Source organism: Colobus angolensis, unplaced genomic scaffold (genome assembly GCF_000951035.1).
Source record: "Colobus angolensis palliatus isolate OR3802 unplaced genomic scaffold, Cang.pa_1.0 Scaffold231, whole genome shotgun sequence".
Classification (NCBI taxonomy): domain Eukaryota; kingdom Metazoa; phylum Chordata; class Mammalia; order Primates; family Cercopithecidae; genus Colobus; species Colobus angolensis.
In genome coordinates this window covers 3926498-3953566 of record NW_012115500.1, presented here as the reverse complement: position 1 = coordinate 3953566, position 27069 = coordinate 3926498, and the positions used below count along the sequence as shown (strand labels likewise).

General features: G+C 40.2%; 1 protein-coding gene across 1 annotated transcript in view; it reads left to right on the top strand.

Moving 5' to 3' along the window:
- The window catches only part of HDDC2 (HD domain containing 2), a 26671-nt gene extending 772 nt beyond the window's left edge, over positions 1 to 25899 (top strand). Inside the window, exons 3-7 of the mRNA XM_011944471.1 lie at positions 769 to 890; positions 2619 to 2721; positions 9861 to 9929; positions 24545 to 24683; positions 25538 to 25899. Coding sequence (XP_011799861.1) covers positions 769 to 890; positions 2619 to 2721; positions 9861 to 9929; positions 24545 to 24683; positions 25538 to 25635 — 531 coding nt within the window. The 3' untranslated portion in view covers positions 25636 to 25899. The remainder of the gene's footprint in view (positions 1 to 768; positions 891 to 2618; positions 2722 to 9860; positions 9930 to 24544; positions 24684 to 25537) is intronic.
- Positions 25900 to 27069: the final 1170 nt, after the last annotated feature.

Below are 27069 nucleotides of genomic sequence, written 5' to 3'. Positions count from 1 at the left end.
GGTGGAAAGAATAGAATCTGTCGGCTCTGCAGATTTTAAGTGGAGCGCTTTACCTCTGTCTCACAGTTACTTCTAGAAACAAGACTTTTCTCCCCGCCACCCCCCAAACAGGATTTAATGTCATAGACACGAGTTTCATCATGTGCGTCTTCCCCGCCTCTCTCCCAAGTTTAAAGTAAATTATGTGTTTCGTGCCACTCTGACTACTAGTTATAACATTCCTTAGCGATGTAGAATTCTGAGGAAGAAATGCAGTTTCACAAGATGAGGTTATGATGTGAATAAAAGAAGAGTCCCGGCTGGTGGTAGCATCAAGCAATTAGAAGTGCCCTTACCCCTTGTGCCTCAGAGTTTGGAAGCCTATCACTCGTTCACGTTCAGAGCCTTCAATACAGTGTTTTCTGCTTGTGTAGGATTATTTGAAGGCAAAAAGCCGCAATTCTTGTAGTTAGGAAAAATGCAGTTTTTTTTTTTTTTTTTTTTAAAGAACTTGCATATGTTCCGTAATTATACATCAGTAACAGAGTAGTTTGACGAATGGACTTTGTGACTTATCTCTCTCTGTCTTCTCCCCTTTTCATTCTCTGAGCTCTCAAGTTCATTTGATTCCAGATGTCTATCATTTCAGCTAGTTTAGCAAAACATCTTGTAATAGGTTCTGAAACTGTGACCCGGCTTCTGTGTCTTATATCCTGGACATCCCTTGAAGAGCATAGCAGATAGTTAGTATTTGTTTTTTAAAACTTTTTTCTTCTTCATATGTATCAGAGAGTCCCACGGACTGGCTGGGTATACAGAAATGTCCAGAGGCCGGAGAGCGTGTCAGATCACATGTACCGGATGGCAGTTATGGCTATGGTGATCAAAGATGACCATCTTAACAAAGACCGGTAAGCTGAGCTGGACTTTGATGCTCGTGAGGGATTCTGGTCTATGAGTGTGCACCCGTTTTTACCACTAAGACCCGTGTCAAATCCTTGTAGGTTAGTTTATAGGTCAAGAAAAATTATTTGAAGCAAACCATACATATTTAGGTTGTGGGTTGTGTTGCCTCGGTTGTTGTAAACTGCAGTCTGGGTTTTCTGTTGGCAAGTGATAGAGCCTGCCTAGGGTATCAGAGGAGACTTAAGTGTGATATTGGGGCCTTGAAGGTGAGTGTGTTATGTCTAAAATTCTAGCATTGTATTAGTACACCGTGTGCTCTTTTCTAGTGCCTTTTATGGATAGTAACATACATTCGTGAGGCTTTTTGGAGTTGTATGTGCGAGACAGCTGAGAAAGAGGTATCCTCTCCCCCTTCATTCAATTGACAAGTGTTAAAATGCTTTCTGAGCACAGAACAAAATTAAGTTTACTAGCATATAAGAGAGTAAATAAATGCCAAATGACTTACACAGGCCCAAAATAACTTCTATAAGAAGTGAAACATAAGTTATAGTCGAAAATGTTAAGTATTGTAAGAGTAGGGGAGATCACCTGTTCTTGGTTGATCTTTATGAAGGAGGTGCAATCTGAGTTGAGCTTTAGAGGGTTAACATAGGCAGAGAAGTAGGAGAAGGCACTGCATGCAAAGAGAAGGGCAGATGAACCAAAGCCCTGAGTGTAGGAAAGTAAAGGAGTATTTTGCAAATGAGACATAAATCAACTTGACTGCAGCAAAGGGTTCATTGGGGAAGCCTGAGTAGTCCTCTGTTACTCAGCAGATGGTGTGGAGCTGAGAAAGATTTTGGCAAATAGTACAAAGTGAAAGTGAAGTCCAGTAGAGATGCAATTTGGAGTAGTCTGGGATTTGAACTGGACCAGAAAGAGAGTAGACGCAGGGAAATCTCATAGGACAGTGTTGGGCCTTGTATTGCCTGGGTAGTATGGGAGGCTAAAACATACTGGCCCGATCCGGCATTTCTCTCATTACTTGACTTCCTGTTTTGATGATGATTATCACAACTACTGTTCCTTAACCACTAATAGTCATAACTACTTACTGAATGATTCACATGTGTCAGGAACATGAAAGTTGTTAAATATATATATTTTTTTTTTTTTTTTGAGACAGAGTCTCACTCTGTTGCCCAGGCTAGAGTGCTGTGGTGCAATGTCAGCCCACTGCAACCTCCGCCTCCCAGATTCAGATGACTCTCCTGCCTCAGCCTCCTGAGTAGCTGGGATTACAGGTGTGCACCACCACACCTGGCTAATTTTTGTATTTTTAATACAGATGGGGTTTCACCATATTGCTAGGCTGGTCTCAAACTCCTGACTTCAGGTGATCCTCCTGCCTCAGCTTCCCAAAGTGCTGGTATTACAGGTGTCAGCCACCACACCTGGCCTATTTATCAGTCTTTTAAAGTGAGATTTCAGAGACAAACCATTTAAGAAAAAAAATTCATGCTAACAATTTCCGCTACACTCACATGTGTTTTATTGACTATGAACTAACAGTTTTGATCAGAACTGTTGTAGGCTGGCAGAATATAACTACTTTAGAAAATACTACATTAAAATACTCTGTTAAAGTGGAGAAAAATATATATATTTTATGCAATTTTGGAAGAGTATAGAGAAGGAACTTGTAGTGAATATAATTCTGTGTAATTATTCGACATTTCTTGCCTGATCAGATGTGTACGCCTAGCCCTGGTTCATGATATGGCAGAATGCATCGTTGGGGACATAGCACCAGCAGATAACATCCCCAAAGAAGAAAAACATAGGCGAGAAGAGGTCAGTGTTGACTGTTGACTCTGCAAAAAACCACCAGAAAAACCTGTTGCTGAAGCAAAGCTGAGTTTATGAGACCTGTTGCAGTTATAGGGAGAGTACTGCCTTGATAGTCTTAGTAGTGTCTTAGGAAGGGGAAGGTCAGGGGAGGATAATTTTAGAGATTCAGGGCCTGGGCTGGAGAGTGTTAAGATGGATCTGACAAGTTAGGCAACCAGCTGGGATTGCACAGTTTAGGACACAATAGATTTAGATTAGTAAACATATGAAGGAAGGTTGTAATGAGTTTTGAAGAGTAAACTGTTAGTGTTGACTCTGTTTTAGGGGGTTTACAGCCTTATCTTCCAGAAGCAGGGATTTTCTGGAGTAAGCAGCAGATTGGATTTTGCTTGTTGTGTTAATCTGTTCTTTCGTAGCTTTTATAAAGAAATACCTGAGGCCAGGTAATTTTTATTTTATTTTATTTTTGTTAATTTCAACTTTTATTTTAGATACAGGATATATGTGTAGATTTGTTACATGGGAATATTGTGTGATGCTGAGGTTTGGAATACAGATCCTGTCACCCTGATAGTAAGCCAATAGGTAGTTTTTTTTTTTTTTTTTTTTGGGACGGAGTCTCACGCTGTCACCCAGGCTGGAGTGCAGTGGCCGGATCTCAGCTCACTGCAAGCTCTGCCTCCCAGGCTCACGCCATGCTCCTGCCTCAGCCTCCCGAGTAGCTGGGACTACCGGCCCCCACCACCTAGCCCGGCTAGTTTTTTGTATTTTTAGTACAGACAGGGTTTCACCGTGTTAGCCAGGATGGTCTCGATCTCCTGACCTCATGATCCGCCCATCTCGGCCTGCCAAAGTACAGGGATTACAGGCTTCAGCCACCGCGCCCAGCCAATAGGTAGTTTTTTTAACCCCCCTCTCCCTCCACCCTCTAGTAGTCCACAGTATCTGTTGTTCCCTTGATTATGTGTATGTGTGCTTAATACTTAGCTTCCACTTACAAGTGAGAACATCCAGTATTTGGTTTTGTGTTCCTGTGTTAATTTACTTAAGATCATGACGTCCAGCTCCATCCACAGTGCTGCAAAGGACATGATTTCATTCTTTTTCTTGGCTACATAGTATTCCATGGTGTATATATACCACATTTTCTTTAACCAGTCTACCAGTGATGGGCACCTAGGTTGATTCCATGTCTTTGCTGTTGTAAATAGTGCAACAGTAAAGATATGAGTACATGTGTCTTTTTGCTAGACTGATTTATTTTCTTTTGGGTATATACTCAGTAATGGGATTGATGGATTGAGTGGTAGCTGTAAGTTCTTTGAGAAATCTCTAGACTGCTTTCCATACTGACTGGACTAATTTACATTCATACCAACAGTGTATAATCATTCCCTTTTCCCTACAGCCTCACCAGCTGTGGAGAAAAAAAAGTCTTTTTTGACTTTTTAATAGTAGAGTAATTTATAAAGAAAAGAGGTTTAATTGGCTCATAGTTCTGCAGGTTGTACGGGAGGCATAGCGCCGGCATCTGCTCCTGTTGAGGGCCTCGGGAAGCTTGTAATCATGATGGGAGGCAAAGGAGGAACAGGTGCATCACATGGCAAGAGCGAGAGCAAGAGAGAGAGGGTGGGGAGGTGTCATACTCTTTGAAACAACATCTCATTTGAACTAATTGATCAAGAACTCACTCATTACGAAGGGGATGGTGTTAAACCATTCATGAGGGATCCATCCCCATGATCCAATACCTCCTTCTAGGCCCCACCTCTGACGCTGGAGGTCACATTTCAGCATGAGATTTGGAGGGGACAAACATCCAAACCCTATCACTTGTCTCATCCTTGTTTAACACAGTAAGAGGGGTTTATGTCTGCTCCCAGCTTTGTTTAACACAGGGACAGAAAATTGTATTGGTTTCAGTTCTCCCTAATATGTAGATGTAGATAGTACAACTTTCATTAGAATAGTGGAAATAGCTGGAATTTAAATGAGGTTGTAGGAATTCTCCATGCTAAATAAGCTCTTTGGAGAGAAGTTCTATAAATCACAAATCGAATCATTATTATAATTATTATTTAGTAAATTTTAAGTTACTCCTTTAACTTAGGGGTTGAAGGTAAAGAAAAATCAAATATTTGTATTAGAAAGAAATGAATAACATCAATAATGTATTAAATTAGCATCAATTTGGACTCTAAACCCAGAGCCCAGGGAAAACGAGGAAGATGTGTTTGAAGCAGAAGTTGGAAAATGAAGGAAGCGTTTTTTGAATGCTGAATGGTTGATTTTCAATTCAAGAGTTATTGCTAGCTACTTTTATTGGAGGCCTAAGAGATTGGTCCTAAATTGCTGAGTAGTAGGAGTCTTTAGTGAGATAGTTCAACAGGGCAAGTAGGCTTAAATGTCTATTCTCGGAGCTGGGGAGACTGGAGCTTGTAGGGAAAGGAAAGAGAGATCAGACTGTTACTGTGTCTATGTAGAAAAGGAAGACATAAGAAACTCCATTTTGATCTATATTTTGAATACACCTATAGACTAACAGGGGCTCAGTAGCCAGCAGGATTTTTGCCCTCCAAAGGTAAGAAGGGCCACAGGAACGAGGGTCCCAGTTTAAGAGTTCCAACCTACCCAAAAGTATAGGCACAAGGGGAATCGTATAAGGAATGTGTTCTTCCTGCCAAAGTTTAGGTCCAAGATACAGGCTGACCAAGACAGGAAAAGGGGAGGAGTCTAAGGAAATGTTTCTCTATATGAGTCTGCACTGCTATGAATAAAGAACTGTTCTGTTGCCTGGCAGAATTAATATAAAAAGAAACCAATTAGTTCGAGATTCTGAGTTGCAGAAAGGAATTGGCACCTGAACCAGAGGATGGTGAGTAATGAAGTATAACACAGAGGGAAAGGAAGGGAAAAAATTCCTCAGTTATACAGCTCATTGCAGGATAGTTTTATTCAAGGGTAAATCTGGACATTGTGGATGAGAAGTCATATTCTAAAGTACCAGTGAGCCATCGAAGACCTTAAAGTGAAGAGAAGGCAAGGAGAAATGGGGCCCAGAGAAAAAAGACAGACTTCCCTCTGGAAGCACACAGTGAATTTGAGATTCACTCCACAGAGAAGCAAGTCAAAACTTTCTGGAGAAGAACCAGTCAGTGTAAACCATCTCCAACAACTGGAAGTGAGGAAGACCTACGACTGTTCCTACAAGAGCTGAGTCTTGGCTGGTGACACCCCATGGACAGGCACAGAGGAGACCTGAGCAATCAGAGAGGGTACTGCTGCCTTCCAGGATGCTATATCCTGGCTTTGATTAAAAACCTTTCAGGCCTCGTTAAACCTCCTGACTGCTGCCCACTCCTGCTGATTCACAGGGGAATAAATGTCATAAGCAGAAGGCAATGGGGAAACATCTTAAAGAATCACAAGGTCTTGGACAAGAAACCGAAGGTTTGGAGAGCACTGATGTTCTATTGCCTCTTCCTGCTGCTGGTCAGGATTTGGAAAGAGAGAAGAAAATGAGGGAGGTGAACAATTCTTTGTGCAGATGGTGTTTATGAACAAGATTTGGATGTCTGAACCATGCATTAAGATAATTAAATGAGGATCTCTTGGCTCCTGGTGGAATCTGCCTAATGAGAACTAGGAAACCTCATTTGCCCTTGCTGGCTAGATCAGTGAGCCTCTAAACTGAAGTAGGAGGGAGAAAAAATACAGTGGTCCCTCAGTATCTATGGAATATTGGTTCCAGGACCCCCATAGATAACTAAATCTGCAGATGCTCAAGATACAATGGTGTCATATTTGTATATCACCTGCACATATCCTCCCATATACTTTATCATCTCTGTTTTACTTATGATACCTAATATAATGCAAATGCTGTGTATATAGTAACACTATTGTTTTTTATTTAAGTATATTTTTTTTCAATTTTTTTTTTTAATCTATGGTTGGTTGAATCCATTAATGCAAAACCCACAGATATGGAGGACCAACTGTACTTGATAAACCTGGAGGGCTGATTGTTTTGGAGAAAAGTGGGTATTGAGATGAAAGGGAGAATGAGGGCATAGAAGAAGCAAATTTAGAAAGGGGGCCAAAAGCAATACTTATAGTCTGGCCTCATTCCTAAACATATTAACATACACTTGATATTATAATGCAAGTTGATAAATGATGTCTGATAAGGATCACCATGATCTAGTGAAGTGGAACTTGAAGCTGGAATACAGCGATGGCAGGTCATATTCCTTTGCAAAGGGAAAACCTTATTGAAACAGAAGGCAGAGTCGTGGTATGCATGTGTCTGCGAGGGTTGAAGTTGCTAAAGAACTGGGAGATTACAGCAAGAATGGAACTTTATTATAGAGTGAGCATGACAAGAAGGAGAAAATGAAAAACATAGCAAACTTGTATAGAGTGCTTATTATGTGCCAGATTTATAAAGTGCTTAGTATTGGCACATAATAAGCACTTTATGTGTATTAACTGCTTAATCCTTATGATCCTCTTAGGTAGGTACCATTATTTGACCCCATTGTGTAGACGAGAAACCTGAAGGACAAAGAGGTCAAATGACTTGCTCAAGGTTCCACAATTAGTATTAATAAATGGTGAACCGGGTTTGAAACCCAGTCTGGATCTGGTCTTCAGTTGACTGCTACACTCTTCAGCCTCATCAGTGTCTGAATGATGAATAATACCTTCCAGATACTTGTCACAAAACTGACACAAAATATTTGCCGAAAGCTTCATTCAGCTCAGCACTTTAGGCAGATTTTTGACATATTTTGCTAACAGAGGAAGAGGCTAGGGAAGCTGTCACTCTAAATCTATGTCTGAACAACAAGGTGAAACTCACTATAGAAGTGGAAGTGGCAGGGCTGATCGCTTGCCAGGAAGGGAAAGATTGGCATACTTAGCTGTGTACCCTGGACCTGAGCCATGTTGATATCAGACGGTTCAGTTAAAAAGGTAGGCTTGATTCTGGTATATGCTGCCAAACAAAGAATATTAACTCTCTACAAGGTTGCAGAAATGCAGTTCTGATTGTGTAACAACAAATACCAATCAGCCTAGATTCAGAAAATCATAGTTCGGTTTCAGGAAGAGAGCAACAACGTATTTGCTGTTTTGTTTTTTAAAGAATATAGTGATTGTAAACAACAAGAAGCCTATTAATAACTTAGTAATTGGACATCATCACCAAAAAGCCGAATCAGTCTTACACTGCTCTTAAAGGAATATAGTATCTAGCATGAGGAAGGTGATGATTCCATTTTCTTCCACCTTGGATCATACATAAATCACTGTATGCAGTTCTGGGTGTGTCGTTTTAAAGAGAATAAAATAGTCTCTTGTCAGAGCAGGACTTTCATATTTGCATTCTAAAGTTGAGATTTTCATATACCTGTATGTACATATGATTTAGTTCTTTCTTTTCAACTGGAAGTAATTGGCAAACTTATGTTTCTGAAATAGTGTAGACAAAAGCAATCTATAAAGACACAGTTGATTTGTGAAAATATAAAGTATTTTCTCAAGTATTCTTGGCAGAAATTTATGAAAAAGAAACAAGAATGCATGTACAACATAACACTAAATTTCTTCATACTAAGCGTAGTGTGATGCTACCACTGTATAACTCAATAAACCATTCAAGATAATGATATTATTTATAAGAGTGGATTGTTGACATTGGCAAATGTGGTTTGCTCTGAAAGTGGTTGTATTCTGTAAAATTTTTTTCTCCCAGTAATAAATTAATATACACACAAATGTCCAATTTTGTTTTCATTGCTTTCCTGCAGCTCACTATTTTATTTTATGTAAGACCTTTATATGGCAAAAAATGGTTTTTATAGCCATATTCTGTTCAAAGAGCCTAGCCTCTGTGGTTAGAAGAACTGAGGCTGATTAAAAGGTATGGAATGAAGGTGGTGAAAGAATCTGAAGCCATTTGAGAATACTGGAATAATTCAGAAATAAAGGAAGGATACTGGAGTAACTCATAAGTAAAGGAGGAGCCTGGTGGATAAGGGTAGCTCCTGAAATCTTTGGGACTAGAAAGTACAGAAAGCCTAGAAGTATAGGCCAACCTCTACTCTCTTATTTCGTCTCTGCTTTTCATTAGGTTTTGGCTAACCCTCACACTTCTCCTTGTGGTGGGAAATATGACTTCTCTCCTAGCCTCTGCTTGACAAATGCAGATGGCCCCTGAGTGGCCTGGTTTGAATTATAAGGTTATCTCTTGGACCAGTCACTGTGGCCACAGATAGTCCAGCCCAGTGGGGTCACTGTCCACCTGTTTGACATTGTGTTTGTGGGTGAGGGAGAAAAGCAGGAGGAATGGGTTAGGTGTGGTAGAAGAACTACAGGGAAAATTTTCAGCTTGATATAAGAAAGTAATTTCTGCCAGTACTGCCGAAAGCCATGCGGGCAGCCTCTTGAGGTACTAGGCTCCCTCCCACTGCATACATTTTTGGAAAGAGAATAGAAGTGTTCCATGATGCTATTGAAGGGTTCAGATACTACATGGATGGTTTAGCTAAGTGCTGTTTAATATGCCTTTTCAGCCTGTGAGTCTGTGAGTCTACAAAATTCTATCATGTAACTTCATTTATGTTAATGGCAATAATTGCTCATTTGTGTTGTACTTTACATCTTGCAATAAAAAACATTAACAATAGAAAATGAATATGCAAAAAATCTCTTTGAGTTTTGTAATTCAGTATTCCTTTTCCATTCTCCACACTCAGGTTTGTTTTGAACTGTCATATGCTTATGATTGAAATGTATGTGGTATGTTGTAATTTATCCACAGATGTAAAATCCTAGGAATACCTCTGATATTTTTGTAATTGCCTCATGACCTCTTCATTGTCCTTTTCTATGTCTGTTGTGTTGTAGATCACAAAATAGGTGCTAAGCAAAGCCCATATGAATGATTACACTTATTTTTTTAAGGTATACAACTGCCTGCCTTCCTTACAAGCTATAAATATTGTCCAGTATAGGCCAGTTTACTCTGCTGCCCCTGTGGGAGTTGTTTGTAAGAATCCGAACTTTTTGTCTTTTGCAGAGTAGTTGTTAACTTTGATAAATGTCAATATAATTAAAGTAATAGTTTGATATTTCAGGAAGCTATGAAACAGATAACCCAGCTACTACCAGAGGACCTCAGAAAGGAGCTCTATGAACTTTGGGAAGTAAGTATATATAATGCATTACTGTTTTTAATTTGTAACTGAATTTATATGGCTCCCTGATGCTGTAGTTGACTTAGATGATCTTAACAAGGGGTCTCTTAACTTATTACTGTCTGGTTTGTATCCGTTTGTCACTTCCCAGCTGCTGCAGAAATTTCTCCTTATGGATAGAAATTTTGTATCTCTCCAAGTTCCCCATTTCCCTCCCCACCCCAACTCCTGACACTTGACTCACCCCAAATCCTGGCCCTGGATTTCTTGCTGCTTTGCCCACACCCACCCATTTTTGGTCCTTGAAAAGAACATGGACTTGGGGATAGTTCAGAGCTGGGATTGAATCCCACCTCTCCACTTTGAAGTTCTGTGACCTCGGCACGTTTCCCTCGCTGAGGCTGTTGCTCGTCTGTAAGACCCCAGAAGGTTGTTAGGGTTGGATGAGGCAAAGGTGAAGTGCCACAGAGATGCATGGCATGGAACAGGGCTCTACCAGTGCTCACTCCCTTCCCAGTGCTGCTGACAGTGAAGGGAGGTTGGGCTGGAAGGAAAGGGCAGGTTCAGCTCTTTTTTCCCATTGCTTCCATCTTCTGCTGTTGTCTTTCATTTGTGAAGGGGAAAAAAACAATTCCCATTTCCAATTACAGTTTCTCTCTTCCAGCCAGTCCACACTGGCCCTTCCTTGTTTGAGCCCTAAACTTCCTCTTATTCGTGGATAGCCTTCCCTCCCACTCTTACTTTTCATGTTTTCTTCAAAGTCCATATTCATCCTCCTATCTTAGAGCTTGATCTTCCACCTTCCCTTTCTACACTCAAGCCCCTTCCCACTTTGCCTCTGCCAAAGCTGGCAGAATTTCCTGTGTTACTGCCTCATGTGTTGGGTCAGGTCGTCCCTTGTCTTAGGAGTGAGAGGGGAAGTGCCCAGGGTTGAAACCCTATACAACTCCCTCTCCTAGAAATGCCATGTAACCCTCAGATTCTGTCTGGCACTGCCATTTTCTGCGGTTTGTGTTGATGATGGGATGAAATAGCCATTTTAAGGCATTCAAATGTGATGCAGAGACCAGAGCCTTGCAGCCAGAGACCTGAGTTTGAATTCCAGCTCCTATTTACACACCCACGTGTGAGTTACTTGACTCTATTTAACCTCATTTTCTCCGCTAGAAAATGAGAGTCATACAGGTGCCCACACCCTTATCCCCAGTTATGAAATTCAAAAAGCTCAGAGAACCAGTTTTTAGGAAATTTGACCTGACCTGAACTCATTAGGCAGCAAATCTTACCTGAACCAACGTGAGGCTATTTAGAGTCCTCATCCACTCTCTTGGCATGAAAATTAGTATGCTTTGATGCAGAAACCTTCATCCAGCAACTGAGTGCTGTCCCAGACCTCACTAGAGGCGTGACTTACTATATACTGCATGTACCATATTATTTTTCTAAAATAAGAAAATGCTGAAATCTGAAAGCTCTGGCCCCAGGGTTTAAGATGAGAGATTGTAGGCCTTCAATACCTATCTCGTTGAATAATCATGAAAATTAAACCTGGCAAAGTATGTGTGGTATCTAACTTGGAACCTGGCTCAGATGGTACCTGTTACTACTAGGTATAGCAGTGTTTCTTTAGAAAAATGGGCCTTGTCTCAAAGTATATACTTTCAAATGAACTTTCAGAACATTCCTTATATGTTGGGAAATAATGGAGTGCAGTTAGGTTGCATCTTATACATAAAAGAAAAAACAACAGCACCTCATGTATTGTCGCCTAAGGGGGAAACACTCATGTATTAATAATTTGAAAAACTTCTACAATAATTTGTACCTTTGTGCCTAATTATTGTAAACATGGTGGCAGTTATCTATCAAAGTATTTTCTTAGCTATCAGCAACTGGTGAAAAACTACTGCAAAATTTACTGTAGTGTCTTCCAAAGATAAATGCTACAAAAGCTATTTAGAATGGCTTTGAATTTGAATAAATATAAAACACAGAAAATTAAAACACTTGATAACCCCTAAACAGGTAACAATTTTACTATCTTATAAATGTCATTGGTTGAATTAATGAAGCCTGATAAAGATTTCTCTCCAAAAGCAAAAGGAGGATTCTTCCTGGCCTCTTTGTAGCTTTTGGTTATCGCAGTCCTTGTCTCGCAGACACACCACTCCAGTCTCTTCCCTGTAGTTACATGGTATTGGCCCTATGTCAGAACCCATGTCCACATTTCCCTCTATTGAATAAGGGTCCACTCTCATCCAGTAAGACCACATCTTAACTTGATCACTTCTGTCGAGACCCTGTTTCCAAGTAAGGTCACATTCATAGGTCACATTTATAGGTTGTAGGTGTACATACATTTTTCAACATAGTATTCCACACAGTACAAGTTTCTGTAATAATTTATGCATTTGATACTTCATGTCTATTGTTAGTACATAAGCTTTAGACTTCCAAAGTTCAAGTAGTGGCTCCCCTGTTTACTAGCTGTAAGATCTTGAGCAATTTACTTAATCTCTATGCCTCAATTTCCTCATCTGTAAAATGGCAATAATTATAGGGTTATAGGAATTAAAGTAATTAATATACATAAAGCAATGAAGATACTGCCTGGCACATAGTAAGCTCTATTTTTCTCTGTCTCCAGTCCATGTATCATGGTTTTTAGTTTAAGAAAGTAGGGTCATTCTGTACCCATTGAGCTTAGAATAGCATTAGTTACATAGAAAATGACAGTTGATTGGTTTTAGAAATGCTAATTACAAGTATTTATCACTTTAAAATGTTTCTCAGCCCAGAGGATCACATCTATTTGCAGCCATTAAACATCCTTGATTATAATTTATCTTTTATCATAGAAGGTGAAATCACATTTCACCAAGCCAAGAAAAAACATTTTTTTTTTTTCTGAAAGTATCACAGAAAGATGTCTACTCCACCACCTGCATTTGGCCTTAAAGAAATGTCCTTTTCAGCCCCAAGGCATGAGGGGAGCCTCTCCTGCATGTGAAATGCCTAGCACTCCCCACCGTCCTTGGATTGTTTCTAACCCCAAGTTTTCTGTCCACATTGTCAGAAGTTCAGTCAATTGGAGATACAGTTACGTTAACAAGAACCCTTTTAAAAATGTCTCCCCCCAGTTCATTCTTCAAAGTACAGGTGGGGCTTGATGTAGAGCAGCATGAGGACCCCAGGACCCTGGAGGGAGAGTTGCTAGGAGGTTGGAGAGGGGAAGATGCAAAAGATAAACTTTCAAGAGATCAGCACTTCACTCAGGGCCAACATTTTCCCCAGGAAGGAGAAGGAAATGTTTAATCTTACTGTTTTCCTTTCCTCTGCCTATTTAGTCTTCCATTTTCAGGACCTAGAATTTGAACCTCCGGCCTGCTTGGACTCCTTGCCCCTCTGTTGCTCTTCGAAACCCCAATCTGAGTCATTTGGTCACATGTCCTCTCCTGTCCTACCAGAAGGCTGCGAAACACTGATTCAGAGTCTCTGTACCTGGGGACTGGGGTCACAGCTGCCCTGGCCACCAGGCTCTGCAGAGCCTCAGGGCTGCTAGCACCCCATCAGTGGGCCTCAGGTCACCTCCCTGCCCCTCTCTCCCCCTCCCCTGTCTCTGCCCCACATCAGCTGTTCTGCCCTCTCTTCAAGCATCTACCTTGCCACTTCTCCCCGATTTTATAGCAAGTATTCTTGCCTCTTCCTTCTTTGAGAACATAGACGCTGTCAGATAGGAAGTTTTCCAGCTTTTTAGAAGACTCGTGAATATGTTCACACAACCCTATTTCGGAATAATTTTCCCTGAATGCCACATTTCCCTACTTCTCTTCACAACTAAACAGGTGAGGAGTTGCCTGCACTTCCCGCTTCTGCTTCCTCCCGGCCACCATGCTGTGACTGACAGGCCCACCAGGCACTGCTCTTGCTAAGGTCACAGCCGACCTTCATGTGGCTGAATCCGGCAACCCTGCTCTGCCTGTGTGCTGCCTGACACTGTGGCAGCGTGAGGTGTTGCCACTCCCCTGCTGAAAGCCTCATCCCTCAGGTCGTGAGATTGCCCTCTCCTGGTTTCCTCTGTGCCTTTCTGGCTGTTTCTTTTTTCAAATGTTCCCCTCTTTCAACCTACATCTTCAGAATCTGAGTCTTCCTCTCAGGGCCATGTCCTTGGCCTTCTTTTCTCTCCACACCCCTCCTGTGCTTCAGCAATCATGTGCTGATTGCTCCATAGATTCTACTGAAAAACCTTCCTCCTAAACCCCAGACACGTAAATCCAGCAGCCTCCTGAACAGCTCCACCTAATCGCCCACAGGAACCTCGACTCAACAGCTTCACGCCTGTACCTGTTCTCTTCTGCCATTTATATTATTTTTAAAGCCTTTTATCGAGAAATAAAAAACTCAAAACCATGCAAAAGCCCAAGAGTAGCATAACGAGTTATTAGAAAGATAACTTTCTTCTAACTACAACTCAGGTAAAGATTTAGAACTTTTTCATTCACCACAGAAGCCCTTCCCTGTGCCTTGATCCAAACACCCTCCCCACCCAAATTAACCACTACCCTGATTTTCACAGATATCCTAGAATGTCTTTAAGGTTTAATCACTGAACTATTCATTTCTAGATATTTTAGTTTAATCACGCTCACTTTTTTTTAAAGCTTAATGTCTTTTAAATCTCCTTTAATCTAACAGTCTCCCCCTTCATTTCTTTCTTTTTCTTATAATTTACCTGTTGAATCCAGACCATTTGGCCTATAGAGTTTCCCATAATTCCCCAGTTGCACACTTGTGTTGCAGGTCGCGTTCCTCTGTTCTTTTATTTTATACAGATTGGCAGCTGGATCCACAGACTGGATCAGACTCAGGTTGGAACCTTTTGACAAAACGAGGGGGGCATATTGGATTCTTTTGTCATGCACTACATAATGACTAGTTTTTCTTCATGCTTACATTCCTTAATACTTCGGGGCTTCAGAATAGTAATATTCTAATATTTTATTTTTGTTTTTATTTATTAGCTGAAATAATTTTGTGCTTCACTCTCATCTACTTTGGTTACAGTTCATATAGGAAATAATGCTTCTTCGATAGCAGAAATGGCAGGGTGTTCCAGCTTCGCCTTGCGCATATTCCACCCTGACCTCCTGTTTTGCTTTTTGTTTGTTTATTTTAAAATAGAAAATGGTATTTCAAGACCACATAATGAGCATTATGGACGGTCATTGTACATATAATACCTTGTGAGTTCATACTGATGTTTTCAATTCAACTTCAGTACTACAGAGTTTTTACTTAACCACTTCTCTATTATGGTACATATCCTTTTTTCCACAACAGGAATTCTGGCTATATAGTACAGAGAGGATGCTAGCATTAGAATGTTTTATACATGCTCATTTGCTTTATCCCTCTTTACACATGAACCAGTCTCAGAATGACAGTTTTATACACCACCATCATTAATTCTGATTACTGAAAACAATTTTAAAAATGGTTTTGCCTATACTATCCCTGAGTCACCCTATTTTTTTAAATAGTTGGACTATATCTACATTGTTAAAACATTTCACCATTACACACTATAACCTTTTCATTTTTAACTGCATTTAGTTTTACTTCTACAGGTAACCATATAGTTATGTTCATCACCAGTCCTTATGTCAGTTTCTCAACAGTTTTGGTTTTCTGAGACTTGTTGCCTAGTAGATTCCTCATGAAAGGCTCACAGAACAGTATTCCTTCTTCTTGCATGTTATTAATAGTTTCTCTGTGTTCTTTATATTTGAAAGTCAGTTTCACTGCATGTAAAATCTTTGCTCCCAGTTTCTTTTCTTGAATATCTTAAATCAGATTATTTATATCAAAATAGAAGTAACAGATTGAAGATTTAAGGTCCCGGGATCCTTATACTGCTCCACATCAAGCCCCACCTGTACTTTGAGGGACAGATGGGGAGAGACATTTTTAAAAGGGTACTTGTTAAGCCAACTGTATCTCCAGTTGACTGAACTTCTGACAATATGGAGAAGCTGTCGAAGTCTGATCATAATTTTATTTTCCTTAAATGCCAGATACTCTTTTTACATAGGTGTCCAAAGGATTTTTTTTCTTTTAAGTCTGATAATTTTATTAGAATGTATCTTCATGTTGCTCATTCTGGGTTAATATCCTTAGGTATTTAGCATGCATTTTCAATATATACTTTGAAATTTTTTTAAAAAAATTTAATTTTAAGGTTTTCTTGAGGTATAGTTTTCCTTTTGCTGTGCTGTTCTTTTTTCTGGGACTTTTCTATATCTGTATGTTGGTTCTTCTTTGCCTGTCTTCACTGTTTGTCACCTTATATCAAACCCTTTATATCGTCTTCATTTCTGTTCAACTTTTAAACTTATCCTCCTTTTCCATTTCTATTTCTCTTAAGGCATTATTTATCATATTTAATTGCCCTCGTGTTCCTTATTGCTTAGTTTCTAAAACAACCTTTTATCTTACATTTCACTGTTTTTATGTTGTTCTTTTATGTCTTATATCATTTTCTTTCTTTTTTCTTTTTTTATACTTCAAGTTCTGGAATACATGTGGAGAACGTGCAGGTTTGTTACCTAGGTATACATGTGGCATGGTGGTTTCCTGCACCCACCAACCTGTCATCTACATTAGGTATTTCTCCTAATGCTATCCCTCCTCTTGCCCCCCACCCGCTGGCAGGCCCCAGTGTGTGATATTCCCCTCCCTGTGCCAGTATGTTCTTATTGTTCCATTCCCACTTACGAGTGAGAACATATGGTGGTTGGTTTTCTGTTCCTGTGTTAGTTTGCTGAGAATGATGGTTTCCAGCTTCATCCATGTCCCTGCGAAGGATATGAACTCATTCTTTTTTATGCCTTCATAGTATTCCATGGTGTATATGTACCACATTTTCTTTTTCCAGTCTAACATTGATGGGCATTAGGGTTGGTTCCAAGTCTTTGCTATTGTGACTACTGCCCCATTAAACATATGTGTGCATGTGTCTTTATAGCAGATGATTTATAATCCTTTGGGTATATTCCCAGTAATGGGATGGCTGGGTCAAATGGTATTTCCAGTTCTAGATCCTTGAGAATTCACCACATTGTCTTCCACAATGGTTAAACTAATTTACACTCCCACCAACAGTGTAGAAGCGTTCCTATTTCTCCACATCCTCTCCAGCATCTGTTGTTTCCTGACTTTTAATAATTGCCATTCTAACTGGCGTGATATGGTATCTCATTGTGGTTTTGATTTGCATTTTTCTAATGACCAGTGATGATGAGCTTTTTTTCATATGTTAGTTGGCCACATAAATGTCTTCTTTTGAAAAGTGTCTGTTCATATCCTTTGTCTACTTTTTGATGGGGTTGTTTGTTTTTTTCTTGTAAATTTGTTCAAGTTCCTAGTGGATTCTGAATATTAGCCCTTTGTCAGATGGATAGATTGCAGAAATTTTCTCCCATTCTGTAGGTTGCCTGTTTACTCTGATGATGGTTTCTTTTGCTGTGCAGAAGCTCTTTAGTTTAATTAGATCCCATTTGTCAATTTTGGCTTTTGTTGCAATTGCTTTTGGTGTTTTAGTCATGAAGTCTTTGCCCATGCTTATGTCCTGAATGGTATTGCCTAGGTTTTCTTCTAGGGTTTTTATGGTTTTAGGTCTTATGTTTAAATCTTTAATCCATCTTGAGTTAATTTTTGTATAAGGTGAAAGGAAGGGGTCCGGTTTCAGTTTTCTGCATATGACTAGCCATTTTCCCATTTATTAAATAGGGAATCCTTTCCACATTGCTTGTTTTTGTCAGGTTTGTCAAAGATCAGATGGTTGTAGGTGTGTGTCTTGTTATTTCTGAGACCTCTGTTCTGTTCCATTGGTTTAAATGTCTGTTTTGGTACCAGTACCATACTGTTTTGGTTACTGTAGCCTTATAGTATAGTTTGAAGTCAGGTAGCATGATGCCTCCAGCTTTGTTCTTTTTGCTTGAGATTGTCTTGGCTATATGAGCTCTGTTTTGGCTCCATATGAAAGTAGTTTTTTTCTAATTCTGTGAAGAAAGTCAGTGGTCGCTTAATGGGAGTAGCATTGAATATATAAATAACTTTGGGCAGTATGGCCATTTTTACAATATTGATTCTTCCTATTTATGAGCATGGAATGTTTTTCCATTTGTTTGTGTCCTCTCTTATTTCCTTGAGCGGTAGTTTGTAGTTCTTCTTGAAGTGGTCCTTCACATTCCTTGTAAGTTGTATTCCTAGGTATTTTATTCTCTTTCTAGCAATTGTGAATGAGAATTTGCTCATGATTTGGCTCTCTGTTTGTCTATAATTAATTGGTGTATAGTAATGCTTGTGATTTTTGCACATTGATTTTGTATCCTGAGACTTTGCTAAAGTTGCTTATCACCTTAAGAGTTTTGGGGCTGAGACGATGGGGTTTTCTAAATAGACAATCATGTCATCTGCAAACAGAGGTAATTTGACTTCCTCTCTTCCTATTTGAATACCTTTTATTTCTTTCTCTTGCCTGATTGCCCTGGCCAGAACTTCTAATACTGTGTTGAATAGGAGTGGTGAGAGAGGGCATCCTTATCTTGTGCCAGTTTTCAAAGGGAATTCTTCCAGCTTTCGCCCATTCAGTATGATATTGGCTGTGGGTTTGTCATAAATGGCTCTTGTTATTTTGAGATATGTTCCATCGATACCTAGTTTATTGGGAGTTTTTAGCATGAAGGGCTGTTGAATTTTATCAAAGACTTTTTCTGTATCTGCTGAAATAATCATGTGATTTTTATCATTGGTTCTGTTTATGTGATGGATTATGTTTATTGATTTGTGTATGTTGAACCAGCCTTGCATCCCAAAGATGAAGCCTATATTTAGGATAGTTAGGTGTTCTTGTTGCATTCATCCCTTTACCATTATGTAATGCCCTTCTTTGTCTTTTTTTATACTTGTTGGTTTAAAGTCTGTTTTATCAGAGACTAGGATTGCAACCCCTGCTTTTTTTTCTTTCCATTTGCTTGGTAAATCTTCCTCTATCCCTTTATTTTGAGCCTGTGTGTGTCTTTGCACGTGAGATGGGTCTTCTGAATACAGCACACCAATGGGTCTTGACACTTTATCCAATTTGCCAGTCTGTGCCTTTTAATTGGGGCATTTAGCACATTTACATTTAAGGTTGTTATTGTTATGTGTGAATTTGATCATGTCATTATGATGCTAGCTGGTTATTTTGCCCATTAGTTGATGCAGTTTCTTCATAGTGTCGATGGTCTTTGCATTTTGGTTTGTTTTTGCAGTGGCTGGTACTGGTTTTTCCTTTGCATACTTAGTGCTTCCTTCAGGAAGTCTTCCAAGGCAGGCCTGGTGGTGACAGAATCCCTCAGCATTTGCTTCTATGTTATGAAGCTTAGTTTGACTGGATATGCAACTATGGGTTGAAAATTCTTTTCTTTTTCCTTTTTTTTTTTTTTTTTTTTTTTGAGATGGAATCTTGCTGTTATCAGCCCGGGCTGGAGTACAGTGGCACGATCTCAGCTCACTGCAACCTCTGCCTCCCAGGTTCAAGCGATTCTCCTGCCTCAGCCTCCCGAGTAGCTGAGATTACAGGTGCCCACCACCCCACCTGGCTAATTTTTGTATTTTTAGTAGAGATGGGGTTTCACCATGTTGGCCAGGCTCATCTTGAACTCCTGACCTCAGATGATCTGCCCACCTGGGCCTCCCAAAATGCTGGGATTACAGGCATAAGCCACTGTGCCCGGCCCTTTTTTTTAAAGAATGTTGAGTATTGGCCCCGACTCTCTTCTGACTTGTAGGATTTCTGCAGAGGATCTGCTGTTAGTCTGATGGGCTTCCCCTTGTGGCTAACCCGACCTTTCTCTCTGGCTGCCCTTGACATTTTTTCCTCCATTTCAACTTTGGTGAATCTGACAATTATGTGTCTTGGGGTTGCTTTTCTTGAGCAGTATTGTTGTGGTGTTCTCTGTATTTCCTGAATTTGAATGTTGGCCTGTCTGGCTTGGTTGGGGAAGTTCTCCTGGATAATATCTTGAAGTGTGTTTTCCAACTTGGTTCCATTCTCCTCATTACTTTCAGGTACACCAATCAAACATTTGGTCTTTTCACATAGTTCCATATTTCTTGGAGGCTTTGTTCATTCTTTTTTCTCTAATCTTGTCTTCATGCTTTATTTCATTAAATTGATCTTCAGACTCTGATATGGTTTCTTCCCCTTGATTGATTTGGCTGTTGATACTTGTGTATGCTTCACGAAGCTCTCATGCTGTGTTTTTCAGCTCCATCAGGTCATTTATGCTCTTTTCTAAGCTGTTTATTCTAGTTAGCAATTCCTGTAACTTTTTATCAGAGTTCTTAGCTTCCTTGCATTGGGTTAGAACATCCTCCTTTAGCTCGGAGGAGTCTGTTGTTACCCACCTTCTGAATCCTACTTCTGTCAATTTGTCAAACTCATTCTCCCTCCAATTTTGTTCCCTTGCTGGTGAGGAATTGTGATCCATTGTAGGAGAAGGGGCATTCTGATTTTTTGAATTTTCAGCCTTTTTCTGCTGTTTTTTCCTCATCTTTATGGATTCATCTACCTTTGGTTTTCACTGTTGGTGACCTTTGGATGGAGTTTTTGTGTGGTTGTCCTTTCTGTTGATGTTGATGATATTGTTTTCTGTTTGTTAGTTTTCCTTCTAACAGTCAGGCCCCTCTTCTGCAGGTCTGCTGGAGTTTGCTGGGAGTCCATTCCAGACCCTGTTTGCCTGGGTGTCACCAGCAGAGGCTGCAGAACAGCAAAGATTGCTGCCTGTTCCTTCCTCTGGAAGCATCGTCCCAGAGGGGCACCCCCTAGATGCCAGCTGGAGCTCTCCTGTATATGGTGTCTGTTGACCCCTGCTGGGAGGTGTCTCCCAGTCAGGAAGCATGGAGGTCAGGGACCCACTTGAGGAGAGAGTCTTTCCCTTAGCAGAGCTTGAGACTGTGCTAGGAGATCCACTACTGCCTTCAGAGCCAGCAGGCAGGAACATTGAAGTCTGTTGAAGCTGCACCCACAGCCACCCCTTCCCCCAGGTGCTCTGTCCCAAGGAGATGGGAGTTTTATCTATAAGCCCCTGACTAGGGCTGCAGCCTTTCTTTCAGAGATGCCCTGCCCGGAGAGGAGGAAGCTACAGCGGGTTTGCAGCGCTGTGGTGGACTCCACCCAGTTCAAACTTCCAGCAGCTTTGTTTACACTCAAGCCTCAGTAATCGTAGATGCCCCTACCCTCACCAAGCTGGAGAATCCCAGGTTGACTTCACACTGCTGTGCTGGCAGCGAGAATTTCAAGCCAGGGGATCTTAGCTTGCTGGGCTCTGTGGAGGTGGGATCCACTGTGCAAGACCACTTGACTCCCTGACTTCAGCCCCTTTTCTAGGGGAGTGAGCAGTTGTGTCTTGCTGGCATTCCAGGTGCCACTGGGGTATGAAAAAAAAAACTCCTGCAGCTAGCTCAGTGTCTGCCCAAACAGCTGCCCAGTTTTGTGCTTGAAACCCAGGGCCCTTGTAGTGTAGGTATCTGCGGGGATCTCCTGGTCTGTGGGTTGCAAAGACTGTGGGAAAAGCATAGTGTCTGGGCCAGAATGCACCATTCCTCACAGCACAGTCCCTCACAGCTTCCCTTGGCTAGGGGAGGGAGTTCCGTGACTCCTTGCGTTTCCTGGGAGAGGTGATGCCTCATCCTGCTTCGGCTCGCCCTCCATGGGCTGTACCCACTGTCTAACCAGTCCCAATGAGATGAGCCGGGTACCCTAGTTGGAAATGCGGAAATCACCCGCCTTCTGCTTTGGTCTTGCTGGAAGCTAGCCGCAGACCAGAGCTATTCTTATTCGGCCATCTTGCCCGGGGAATCTCGTCTTGTATCATTTTCTTAGTGTCTTTTATCTGTTTCTGAAATATAGATTCGAGTTCTCTTTTAAAAATGTAGTATATTTTTGATATGTCTTTTTGACACAAATTGGCTGTGAGATGTTATTTTGCTTCTTATTCTTTTTATCTTATGGGATAGCTATATAGGATATGACCTTTCTGCTTTTCTGTTGCTTATTTTGGTTGGCAATTCGTTTTACTGAACTTTGAAAGGAAATTTGGTTCAAGTTGCTCTTTTCCTTTGTTTTTTCTTTATTTTTATTTTTATTTATTTTTAAATTGACAAAAATTGTTTATATTTATGGCTCACAACATGATATTTTGAAATAGATAAATATGGAATGGCTAATCAAGCTATTAACATATGCATTACCTCACATACTATATTTTGTGGTGAGAACAAGTTGCATTTTTAACTTCAAAGCTGCTTTTGCTTTTGTTGTTGTTGTTGTGTTTTTTTTTTAATGTAGCATTAAAAAAAATGTGGTGGCTTGCTTTTAGAGATGTCCTGCTGGCTTTGTTCCCCTTTCCCATTTTTATCTGGGTCTTTTTTTCATCTGTGTTATTTGTATCCCACTCAATTTTGATTTTCTTCCCAGCACTTTCTCCTCATGTGGGCCCTCTCCTGGAAAGGAGTCCCAGCAGGTCAGATTGGAAAATTCACTAGGGCTGGGCTGTCTTTGATGTAAGCTCCTTGTGCTCATCCACTATTGGAGTGGGCAAGATCCCTCCCAGTGTCAACTACTGTTGTTAAAATGTGAGATTTCTAGAGGAAACCTTTTGGCCCTTTTGAGATTCTCCTATTCTCAAGTCCATCAGACATTAATCCTCTTACTCCCATGCTGATGTCATGCAGGGCTTATGACTGGAGGTGGTTTGTCTCTACTGGAATATATTTGGACTTGATTGGAATGTCATGTCCCCCAGTTTTTGTTTGGGTTTTGCTATTTCTTTGCTGTGTCAGTTTTTGTCTGTTTCTTCTCTTTTGCTGACTTTTTAATCATGAACCTAGTTACTCAAACCAGAAACTAGGCAGTCATTTTCAGTTTTCCTTCTCATTTACTTTTATATTTTAGTTCACTTCTTTATCCTTAATATTTCTTAAATCCTACCACTTCTTTCCATTTTAACTGTTACTATCTTACACCAGATTCCTATAACATCTCTGCTAGTGCTACAGTCTTAGAATCTGATCTCTCTGCGTCCAATCTAGATATTATCCACCTGTAGTTAGAGTGACCTTTCTGAAATGCAAATCTGAACCCAACTCTTCCTGACATTAAGAGCTACTTGCAATAATTTCTCCAAATGCCAATCTTTCTTCTACCCCTAGAGTTCTGTCTGTAGTATTATTTTGTGTGCTTTGCCTTTTTTTTTTTTTTGGAGAATGCCTATATCATTATTTTTTGAGGGAAAATTTCAATAATTTATATTTATTTTAAAAGAAATCTGTTTACGTTCACAAGAATTTGTTATAAGATGTATTGTATTTCCTAATGGTCTTTAAATATTTTTCTCACTTTCAACTTTCAACAGAAAAAAAAAATTCCAGACTGCTATGCCTGGAGTATTCCATTTCCTTTTGTGAAATCATGAACTTGAATTTGTTAAACATAAATATATAACTGTGAATGTGAATAAACAAATAAAATGAAATTATTTTTAAGTGCCTTTGAGATAAAGCAAAGTGTATTTGGTTCCATATTTAAATGATTCCCCTGTATAGTTCTCAGCTTTATCAAATCCAACTAGCTGCCTTTATAAGAATAAGCATATAATAAAAACTACGAAACCTTTAAGTGATTCATATCACATCACCCCGCCAAGAAACCATGACATGTTTATTATCTGAACACATCTGGGGTAGAATTACAAACAAGAACTTGGCAGGGAAACCATTTGGGAGCACTTTGGTCTTAATAGAAGAATGAATCTATATAATATTAATTGGGACTTGCGGTTGGGTGGCAAGCATCATTCTATAAGAAGCAGACCTCCTGGAGCTTCTTGTTCGAAGTCTGCACTGCAAAGGGAAGGACCAGTGGGAAGGGAAAGGTAAAAAAACTGCTCCCACCCACCACATTCACCACCTTCCCGCTGCAACACATGCACACACCAGTGCATATAAACCTCAGACCTTAGCTGTGTCCTCAATAGTCTTAACCCAGAGAAACTTAATTAAATCTACCCTATGTGGAAAGTAAGCAAAGAGATTCCCAGGTGAAGTGGTAACCAAAAGTAAATGATAAAGCTAGAAATTCATTTACAAATGACAAGGAAACCTGACATGAAATGGAGAGGGAAATACAAGTTTGAGAGGCATAAGATGAAATATCAGCTTGAAGTCAAAAATATCTAAACTACTTAGGTAGACTAAAGAATAGTGATCTTAAAATGAAGACAGGTATTAAACAGGAAGAAAAGATCTTGGAAGTACGTAAGATGAGTATATGAGACTTCCACGGCTTCTGGTAGAATACTTAGAATGGAGAGCACATCTTTCTTGTATGGAGTCCTGGTGTCAGGCTGTGAAATTACAGGAGAAGCGTCTCTGAAGGATTTCTAAACAGTAGAGAAATGGGGCCGATACAGAATGTACTTGTAGCTGTCACTCTGATTTCTGGTGCCAGAGTCAGAATTTTCCTGGGATACCCTATTATGCAGTGCTAATCATGCTGCTTTAATTGTCCCTTTATTTAGGAATACGAGACTCAATCTAGTGCAGAAGCCAAATTTGTGAAGCAGCTAGACCAATGTGAGATGATTCTTCAAGCATCTGAATATGAAGACCTTGAACACGAACCTGGAAGACTGCAAGACTTCTATGATTCCACAGCAGGTACTCAACACCATTTTCAACAGGAGTCCGTTTTAGTTTGGCTTACTCAGTGTAGTGACCAATGTTAACATTAGGGAAACCCACTGTTAGTACCCTTATCTGACCCTTTCACGTGGAGCATCTAAAAAGAAAGGGAAGGAAACATTCAGGTAAGAGGTTGAGGATAGGAAATAAATGGAATAGAGTTTAATGTGGAATGAACAGTAAGCAACAACAAACACAGGCAAGAACAGACTGTGAGAGAAGAGATGTTGGGGTCAACAGTCCCCCATGCTAGCCGTCATGGACCTACGATAGCTTAGAGCTTGGTTGCTACCAAAGCAGAAATCTGGGGAGGTCTGAGGAGCAGGGATGACAGTACAGATCAGCCAATTGAAGTGTAGAGGTGTTTACAAGAGAGACACCTACATCCTTGTTTACATCCTGAGCCGGCCTAGCCCCTCTGATCTTCCTCCTTGTCTTTTCATATGTAGGTGCTTCATTCTCCTTAATTGCAGGTTTGGGATGGGCAGAGATTGTCTTCAGCTTTCTGAGCTCTCACACCTGAGTTTTCCCATAGTTCCTGGTAGAGGCACTCAGGAGCCTGGTGAAGTTTCCCCTAGCTCTACCTAATTGATGATTCGTTGCCTGAGTCTCATCCTTATTCTCAGTTGCACCTGGGGTGACAGAGAGTAAATGCCAAGTGGTCCCCTTTGGCCCCTTCCCAGGACCTGCAATCTCCTTCTGCTTTGGAGTGAAGCATGGGTCAGATCACAGACTAGAGCCCCCAGTGAACCCTGGGATCAAGCTGGGGAAATGAATGTACTCTCTTGTCAATATGGGAATGTATTTTTTGCTGTTCTTTTGCTTTGCAGGAAAATTCAATCACCCTGAGATAGTCCAGCTTGTTTCTGAACTTGAGGCAGAAAGAAACGCTAACATAGCTGCAGCTGCCAGTGAGCCACACTCCTGAGACATTCTCTAAATTGCTGCACTCCTGTAAAAAACATTATTTTTCCATTTCATTGTATTGTGCTTTGCCATTGTTGGTCTGTTGATTTCCCTAGATGTGAGTCTGTTTGTTTTCAGTTGTCTGGACTTCAGCAAGAAATATGATATAACTTGGGCACTAAAAGAAGCCACAGAACAGGAAGCGGTCACGAAAGTGCCATGGATGAAGACTGGAGGGGGCAGTGCCTGTTTATGAACTAAATAAATAAATATTAAACACCTAAAACTTTGGAGTATTTATTGGAGATTTAAAATCATCTTATTCTGACTTGATTACCAATATCCCCGAAGGCCAGATTCATTGAACAATAGAAAATTTCATTATGATTGCTTTTAAGAACAGATTCTTCAGCTGATTTAGTGATAAGAATCCAGAAAAGAAAATGTACTAGTAATGTATTCTCTCCCCAGATGAAATTGCTGCCTTATTCAGATTCGCTCTCTTGAGCCAGATTTTGAATTTCACTGCAGACTGCTTCAGACTCCTAATCATAGGCTTATAAACCTACTAATAGGCTCTGCCCCTCTTCCCAGTACTTTTTGTCATTTAGAGATATAAACTGGGGCATATAAAAATGCAACTTGTATTCCTCTGTATATTTCTCCCTGACTTATAAATCTTGAGACCTTGATTGTAAGAGCGTGTATCATCAGGTGAGAAATGTAAATAGGAACTGGGGTCATTGAGCCTTAGGTAGGGAATATATCAACCCAGTTTCTTCCTCTCTTCTCCCTTTCATAGGATAAATAATCCACCCCATCTGCTCTTACATTGAATAGTGCAAAAAGGAATACGATTTCCACAAACCTGCCACAGATTTTGGTGTGGAGCAATGATGCTTGTCCCTTTAATTCAAATGTCACTTTCCATTTGAAGGCCTTTGAGTCTGGCATGCTGAAAATTCTAGGCAGCGTTTCTTTGGAAACTCTTTGCAGTATCCATGGATACCCAATCTGCAGGAAGCAGGGTGCATGATCTTTTCAGAAGCAACACACATATGTATGTGTAAATGATCTGTATCAAAAAGAAGAAAGAGGGTAAAGTCCATTACTGGATATATGGTTAGTAGGAAAACAACTCCATCTATTAGGAATGTGGAGTTTTTCCCTTGGCATGAAAACATACACACAAAATAACCCCAGATCAAGTATTTATAACCAGAAGGTGTTCTGTGGCCTCGCAGTTTTATTTTCAATGTTTTGTCTACAATGATTTTCATAAATAACTAACAATACAGTTCACAGAGAGACTTTGGAAACTTCTACTGGGTTAAACTTTATAACTAGTCACTTAACCATTATCTCAGTTCATCATCTACCTGCCAAATGGGAGTTATCAATCCTAAACCTTCCTTCCTGAGAAAATACACCTTTTAAAGGAATAAAGAAAAAATAC